The sequence below is a fragment of the Cebus imitator genome, unplaced genomic scaffold (genome assembly GCF_001604975.1).
Source record: "Cebus imitator isolate Cc_AM_T3 unplaced genomic scaffold, Cebus_imitator-1.0 Scaffold87, whole genome shotgun sequence".
In the NCBI taxonomy this organism is placed as follows: domain Eukaryota; kingdom Metazoa; phylum Chordata; class Mammalia; order Primates; family Cebidae; genus Cebus; species Cebus imitator.
The window spans coordinates 5,696,878-5,705,250 of NW_016107402.1; the positions used below are offsets into that span (position 1 = coordinate 5,696,878).

The 8,373-nt window shown below is 43.4% G+C and overlaps 1 protein-coding gene across 1 annotated transcript in view; it reads right to left on the minus strand.

Annotated features, from left to right (window-relative positions):
* The window catches only part of RPA2 (replication protein A2), a 27,357-nt gene that overhangs the window by 16,668 nt on the left and 2,316 nt on the right, over nt 1-8,373 (minus strand). The window contains exons 3-4 of the mRNA XM_037740713.1: nt 2,667-2,768; nt 2,416-2,529 (exon numbers count right to left, since the gene is read on the minus strand). Coding sequence (XP_037596641.1) covers nt 2,416-2,529; nt 2,667-2,768 — 216 coding nt within the window. The remainder of the gene's footprint in view (nt 1-2,415; nt 2,530-2,666; nt 2,769-8,373) is intronic.

Sequence of the window (8,373 nt, forward strand, 5' to 3'; positions counted from 1 at the left end):
TTAATAGAGACGGGGTTTCACCATGTTGACCAGGATGGTCTCGATCTCTTGACCTCGTGATCCACCTGCCTCGGCCTCCCAAAGTGCTGGGATTACAGGCTTGAGCCACCGTGCCCGGCGCTTAATTTTTTTAAACTTATTTTGAGACAGAAACTTGCTCTGTTGCCCAGGCTAAAGTGCAGTGGCATGATCCTGACTCACTGCAACCTCTGCCTCTTAGGTTCAAGTGGTTCTCTTGCCTCAGCCTCCCAAGTAGCTGGGATGCACAACCACGCCTGGCTAATTTTTGTATTTTTAGAAGACGGGTCTTTACTATGTTGGCCAGGCTGGTCTCAAACTGCTGACCTCAGGCGATCTGCCCGCTTTGGCTTCCCAAAGTGCTGGGATTACAGGCGTGAGCCACCACGCCTGGCCTGTATTTATACAGTGTTTTCTGTTTGCATCTGCTCACCTTAGCCTCCCAAAGTGCTGGGATTACAGGCGTGAGCCACCACGCCTGGCCTAAATCTTCATACATGTCTTTAATTATTTCCTTGATGTAAACCACTAAGCCGTGGAGTTTTGCTAGGCCACCATTTTTATGATTGAAGCTTTTGATACTCATGTTTGAGAAAGGTTACACTGGCCGGGAGAGGTGGCTCATGCCTATAATCCTAGCACTTTGGGAGGCCAAGGTGGGTGGATCACCTGAGGTCAGGAGTTCAAAACCTGCCTGGCCATCATGGTGAAACCCCAACTTTATTTAAAAAAAAAAAAAAAAGAGAAAGTTTACACCAATTTATACTCACATTATAAGGCCACTTTCTTAGACAATGCCAATCATTCAATATTTATTAAGTGCCTACCACTAAGCTAGGGCACTGTGTGGTAGCTGCTCTCTCACTAGAACTGGACATTGACATTCTTTGTTTTCTTTGCAAACTTAAGCTAAAAATGGTATCTCAATGTTTATTAAGCCTGCTTTAGTTACTACCACTACCATTTCTACTGTCTTTATGCATTATCTGTGCATCTTGTTTGCCCATTTATCTAAGGTGCAGTGGTTTTCTGGTTTTATAAGAGCTTTTTGGCTGAGTGTGGTGACTCACGCCTATAATCCCAGCACTTTGGGAGGCCAAGGTGGGCAGATCACTTGAAGTCAGGAGTTTGAGACCAGCTTGGCCAACATGGTAAAACCCTGACTCTAGTAAAAATACAAAATTCAGTCAGGCATGGTAGCACATACTTGCAATCTCAGCTACTTGGGAGGGTGAGGCGGGAGGATTCCTAGAACACAAAAGGTGGAGGTTGCAGTGAGTCGAGATTGTGCCACTGTATTCCAGCCTTGGTGACAGAGACTGTCTCAAAAACAAACAAACAAAACCAAAAACAGCAAAAAAAAGAGCTTTTTTGTTGTTGTTTGTTCTCGTTGAGACAGAGGCTAGCTGTCACCTAGGCTGGAGTACAGTGGCATAATCTCGACTCACCGCAACCAACCTCTGCCTTCCGGTTCAAGCAATTCTCTTGCCTCAGCCTCCCGAGCAGCTGGGATTACAGGCGCCTGCCACCACGTCTAGCTAATTTTTTATATTTTTTAGTAGAGATGGGGTTTTACCATGTTGGCCAGGTTGGTCTCAAACTCCTGACCTCTAGTGGTCCGCCCACCTCGGCCTCCCAAAGTGCTAGGATTACAGGTGTCAGCCACCATGCCCGGCCAAAAAAGAGCTTTTTATTAATTAAAAATTTAAATGTTTGTAATATGTTGCAAATATTTGCTCCATTTATTTAAACGATATTTACTCAAGGACCACTATGCGACTGGCACTGGTCTAGGTGCTAAGGCTACAGTAGTGACTGAGATAAAAATCTTTGTTCTAAAATAAAATTAAACAAACAAACAAACAAAACAAAACAAATCTTTGTTCTAGCCTGGGCATGAGGGCTCATGTCTGCAATCTCATCATTTTGAGAGGCTGAGGTCAAGAGTTTGAGGCCAGCCTGGCCAACATGGCGAAACCCTTTAGTCTCTACTAAAAATACAAAAAATTAGCCAGGCATGGTGGCAGGCACCTATAATCCCAGCTACTTGGGAGGCTGAGGCAGGAGAATTGCTTAAACCTGGGAGACGGCCATTGCAGTGAGCTGAGATCATGCTATTGCACTCCAGCCTGGGTGACAGAGCAAGATTCTATCTGGAAAACAAAAAAAAAATCTTTGTTCTAATTCTACTGTCTCCTGTCATTTGACTTTTAATTTTGTTTATGATATTTTCAGGAAGGTATCTAATCAAATCTACGAACCTTTCATTTTAGGGTATCTGTCTTTGATATCTTTCTTATGTATTATTTTTATTAAAAAAAATTAAAAAGGCTAAAAAAGTTCAACATCTCCATAGTTCCAAAGTAACTCAGTCATGATTCAAAAACAGCCACTTACATCTGTGTCAACCCACTGGCGAACATCCATGGGTGGAGCTGTCATGTCATCTATTTTGTAAACAATGTTGGTTGGAGCCTTCTCTGTATGTCTGATGATCCCCACAATAGTGACCTAGGTGAGAAGGAAAACAAAACAAAAAAGAGTCCTGTTTCCCCTGAAACCAAGGCTACATTTTTGTACTTTTAAATGAAGTAAATCTTATTTCATTCATTATTATGAGTGATTCTTTCACAAATTATTTGGCGTACCTGTGAAATCTCAACATTCCCAATTCTGAACACTTCATCAACCAAAGTGGCAGAAAGCAGCTGAGATATAGTACAGGGCACAATGTGCTGGGCTCGGGCTCTCTGAAAAGAAAAAGCATGCAAAATTCAATTAAGAAAGTAATAACTACCACTCATTCAACACCTGCCATGTGCCAAGTACTTTAAGTATATTAGCACATTGAATTTCACAACAAATTTCATTATCCTTGCTTCACAGAGGTGGAAACAAAGGTCATGTAGCGAACCAATACCACGGTTTTAGAATCCAACCCCAGGATTGTCTAACTCCAGAGCTTCTGCTGAAGAGACAAATGTGTTGCACTGAGAATTCACCAAAATGAGTAGGTCAGAGTGAGGAGGACAGGAAAAGGAAGAATGATCTGCTGTTGCCAGAACAGACCTTCAAGAGGAAACCCCAGCTTTAGGGTGTAGACAGGCTGATGTTGCTGTTCAGGGCACTGACAAAATAAGATGGTATTTGGAAAAGGTTTGAGAAATGGCCAGTGGTAACAGGGCTTTGGAATTGCTGTAGATCTTGTGATAAACTATAAAAAGTAGAAGAATAACTTCTGGTAGGACAGATTTTCTGACAATCAAATGGAGCTCCTGGGGAAATGAAATAAGAGCTTGGCCATGTTGGACATCTTTTAAAATTTTATTTTTTGGCCGGGCTTGGTGGCTCATGCCTGTAATCCAAGCACTTTGGAGGTGAAGGCCGGCGGATCACCTGAGGTCGAGAGTTCAAGACCACTCTGACCAACATGGTGAAACCCCATCTTTGAAAAAAATTTTAAAAAATTTATTTTTTTGAGACAGAGTTTTGCTCTTGTAGCTCAGGCTAGCATGCAATGGCGCCGTCTTGGCTCACTGCAACCTTGACCTCCTGGGCTCAAGTGATTCTCCTGCTTCAGCCTGCCGAGTAGCTGGGATTACAGGTGTGTGCCATCATTTTATATTTTTTGTAGAGAAGGGGTTTCGCCATGTTAGCCAGGCTTGTCTTGAACTCCTGACCTCAGGTGATCCACTCGCCCTGGCCTCCCAAAGTGCTGGGATTACAGGCATGAGCAACTGTGACTGGTCAAATTTTATTTTTTGAGATGGGGTCTTGTTCTGTCACTCAGGCTGGAGTACAGTGGCACGATTATAGCTCACTGCAGCCTCAAACTCGTGGGCTCAAGCAATCCTCCTCCTACAGTCTCCCGAGTAGCTGGGACTATAGGCACGCCACCACACCAGCCAACTGAAAAAAAATTTTTTTTTGTAGAGATAGGATTTCACTATGTTGCCTAGGCTGGCCTTAAATTCTTGGTCTCAAGTGATCCTCCCACCTCAGCCTCCCAAAGTGTTGGGATTATAGGGATGAGCCACTGTGCTGGACTCATGTTGGACATCTTAGGGGGAAGAGGCTGGATGAGGTGGACAGAACAGTATCTAGTGAGGACACTCAAATCATATCTTTTTTTTTTGAGACACAGTCTCATTCTCTACCCAGGCTGAAGTACAGTGGCACGGTCTTGGCTCACTGCAACCTCTACCACCTGGGTTCAAACAATTTGCCTGTCTTAGCCTCCCAAGTAGCTGGTATTACAGGCACATGCCACCACGCTTGGATAATTTTTGTATTTTTTGTAGAGATGGGGTTTGACCACATTGGCCAGGCTGGTCTCGAACTCCTGACCTCAGATGATCTGCCCACCTTGGCATCCCAAAGTGGTGGGATTACAGGCGTGAGCCACCATGCCAAGCCTAAATCATAACTTAAAGCAGCCAGACAACAGTGTAAACTTAATTTTGCCTACCAGTGATAAGGGGTAGTCTAGGTAACATAAAGATGAGTACAATGGAATAGGATTGACCCTCAACACTTTCCTAATCTAGGGGAGGTACAAAGGTAAATCACAAACCTGACCTTGATACACTGAAAAATGAAACGTGCCATGTGGGATCTCAGAAAAGCTTAGGGGGAACAGAGGGAGGCTTTAGGCTAAACTATGAAGCATGAGAATTTCAGCAGTGAAAAACTAGCAGGTAACAGGCTAAGGGCAAATATGTACTCCCACAGTCTCCTAGAGGGAATATGTGCAAGGCACAAAAATGATGAGAGTTCTTCCTATCAGAAGCCAAGAGAGGCGAGGCGTGGTGGCTCACACCTATAATCCCAGCACTTTGGGAGGCCGAGGCGGGTGGATCTCCTGAGGTCAGGAGTTCGAGACCAGCCTGACCAACATGGAGAAACCCTGTTACATTCATAAATAAATAAATAAATAAAAAGGAGCCAAGAGAGAGTGGACCAATACCTGTACTACATGGGAGACTTAGAACACAGTACTCCTGGCCTTCATGGATTTAGCATTCACAACTCCGACCTGAACATTCGTGACACTGACAATATTACACTCTGCTGAGGCATGATTTTGAATGGTGAGTATTGCCACAACAGGATAAAGGAAGCTCAGTCAACCGCTGGCACATATGCCACAAAACACAGCAGCCAAGCTTGAAGGTTAAGATTGTGGCTCTATTTTCAAGAGTAGTTGCTTGTCCAAGCGTGGTGGCTCATGCCTGTAATCCCAGCACTTTGGGAGGCCAAGGGGGGCGGATCATTTGAGGTTAGATCAAGCCTGGCCAACAAGGCAAAATCCCGTCTTTGCTAAACATTTAAAAAAAATTAGCCAGGCGGGGTGGCACATGCCTGTAATCCCAGCTACTAGGGAGGCTGAGGCAGAGAATCGCGTGAACCCGAGAGGCAGAGGTTGCAGAGGGCTGAGATCTGTCACTGCACTCCAGCCTGGGCAACAGAGTGAGACTCTCCTCAAAAAAGCCAAAAAAAAAAAAAAAAAGAGCATTGCTCTTGGTCACATTTATCAACTAATTTATACCTTGGTTTCCTCATCTGCAAAACTAGGAATGGTAAATTATGAATATTAACTACAGTAAAGGACTGAGAATACCCAGCACACAATAAAACTGGGGATATATACCTTTTAAGTTGTAAATGAAACACATAATGTATATAAAGTGCTAATAACAATCTCTGCATGTAGTGGATATTCAACAAATATTATTATCTCTCAGGTAAAAAAGTTACATATGGGTAACAGTTGAGATGTTAACAATGCCTTCAAATTCATCTCAAATCAAGTATTTATTTTTTATTGAGCACATATTTTACCCAGGAATTGATCACAAGGAATTCCTAGTTTGTTCCAAAGAGGTTCACAGAGTGTCAATACAAGTATGTTTAATTTTGGAAAAAAAAAAACAAAAAAAACTATTTTCAGAATAGACTAAAAAATATGTTCATAGCTGACTATGAACCACAGTACTGTATTAAAGTACCATTATTACAGACTAAAAATGGGTCACTATTTAAAACTTCACATGGTTCAACCACATTAAACAAATTTATAACCAACAGGAAACATTTTGGATAGAATTCTTATCAGCCAAGCATGGTGCTGCACACCTGTAATCCTAACTACTTGGGAGGTTGAGGCAGGAGGATTCCTTGACTCCTGGAGTTAAAGGTCTGCAGTAAGCTACGACTGCACCACTGCATTCCAGCGGGGGTGACAGTGAGACTCTGTCTCAATTTTGAAAGAAAGAAAAAAAGAATAGGGCGTTTACTTAACTTTTAACTGTGGAAAATACTAGATTTAAAAACAAAACAAGGCTGGGTACAGTGGCTTACACCTGTAATCCCAGGACTTCAGGAAGCTGAGGGGGGCAAATGGTTTGAGGCCAAGAGTTTGAGACCAGCCTCATCAATGTAGCAAAACCCCATCTTGACTGAAAATACGAACAAAATAAATTAGCCGGGCCGGGCGCGGTGGCTCACGCCTGTAATCCAAGCACTTTGGAGGCCAAGGCGGGCGGATCACCTGAGGTCGGGAGTTCATGACCAGCCTGACCAACATGGTGAAACCCCGTCTTAAAAAAAAATAATAATAATAATAAATTAGCCAGGCATAGTGGTGTGCACCTGTAGTCCCAGCTATTCAGGAGGCTAAGGCAGGAGAATTGCTTGAACCCGGGAGGTAGAAGGCTGTAGCGAGCTGAGATCATTCCACTACACTCCAGCCTAGGCAACAGAACAAGACTCCATTTCAAATAAATAACTAAACACAAAAAGACTAGCCAGGCATGGTGGCTCATGCCTGTAATAACAGCACCATGGGAGGCAGGGGTGGGAGGATTGCTTTAGCCCAAGAGTTTGAGACCAGCCTGGGCAACATAGTGAGACCCTGTCTCCACAGAAAGAAAAAAAAATCCAGAGACTGGGATTGAGACTCCAACTTATAACAATCATTACTCTCTGAAAAGCTGTCTTAATACATACCTTTTAGGAATTTTGAGATAAAAATTCTAACAGGCAGAATGGAGAAAAATAATTAAGCTTCGGGAGAAAAGATGAGACCCAATTATCTACCTGTTCTCACCTTTACAACCTCAAGAAAGTTAAAATAGAGAATTAAAGTCCCTCGAGATCTTCTAGGAAAGAGAAAACTACAACAGGGAGAAGCTGCTGCTCATCAGATGTTGGATTTGTTCGGCCTCATGTGTGTATTGTCTGACTCCAGTTCCTTACTAGCTATGTAATCTTAGGCAGTCCCTTAGTATACCTGAGCCTCTGCTGTATGCTGGAATAAACAATAAGTTCCCTGCAGAATTATATAATTTATATAAAAGATATAAAGCAATGTCCAAATATACCAGAATATCAATGAACTTTTTTCCCACCAATGCACATCCTGAATTAACACTTTTAGGTAAAAGCTTATCAATCTGTACACAAAATATACAGCCTGCTCACACCAAATGTTAACACGTCTAAGTGACTCTTAAAGAGAAGTCAGATTAACTCCGCATTCATAGAATGAAAATGCACTTGTTAAACTCAGCTAGGAATGATGGCTTATACCTGTAATCTCAGCACTTTGGGAGGCTGAGGCGGGCAGATTGCTTGAGGTTAGGAATTTGAGACCAGCCTGGCCAACATGGCCAAACCCCACCTCTAAAAAAAAATACAAAAATTAGCCTGGCACAGTGGTACACACATGTAGTCCCAGCTACTAGGGAGGCTGCGGTGGGAGGATCACCTGAATCCCGGAGGTCCAAGCTGCAGTGAGCTGTGATCATGCGCCACTGCTCTCCAGCCTGGTGGACAGAGTGAGACCCAGTCTCAAAAAAAAAAAAAAGGCAAACTTATTTCTGAAAGAGTGACTAATCAACATTCAGACAGCTTTCTATAGATCAGTTTCCTACACATTACCTTATTCGTCAATTCTCAGAACCACCCTGTGACATGAGTACTACTAGTATCATCAGATGAGAAAAACCAACAGCCACAGTCTTCAAGATGCTTTCCTTAAGTCACAATGCCACTTAAAAGGCAAAATGGGCCAGGTGCAGTGGCTCATGCCTGTAATCCCAGCACTTTGTGAGGCCAAGGTGGGCGGATCACCTGAGGTCGGTAGTTCGAGACCAGCCTGACCAACACGGAGAAACCCCATCTCTACTAAAAATACAAAGTTAGCTGGGCATGGTGGTGCATGCCTGTAATCCTAGCTATTCAGGAGGCTGAGGCAGGAGAATCGCTTGAACCTGGGAGGTGGAGGTTGCCGTGAGCCGAGATCACGCCATTGCACTCCAGCCCTGGGCAACAAGAGTGAAATTCCGTTTCATT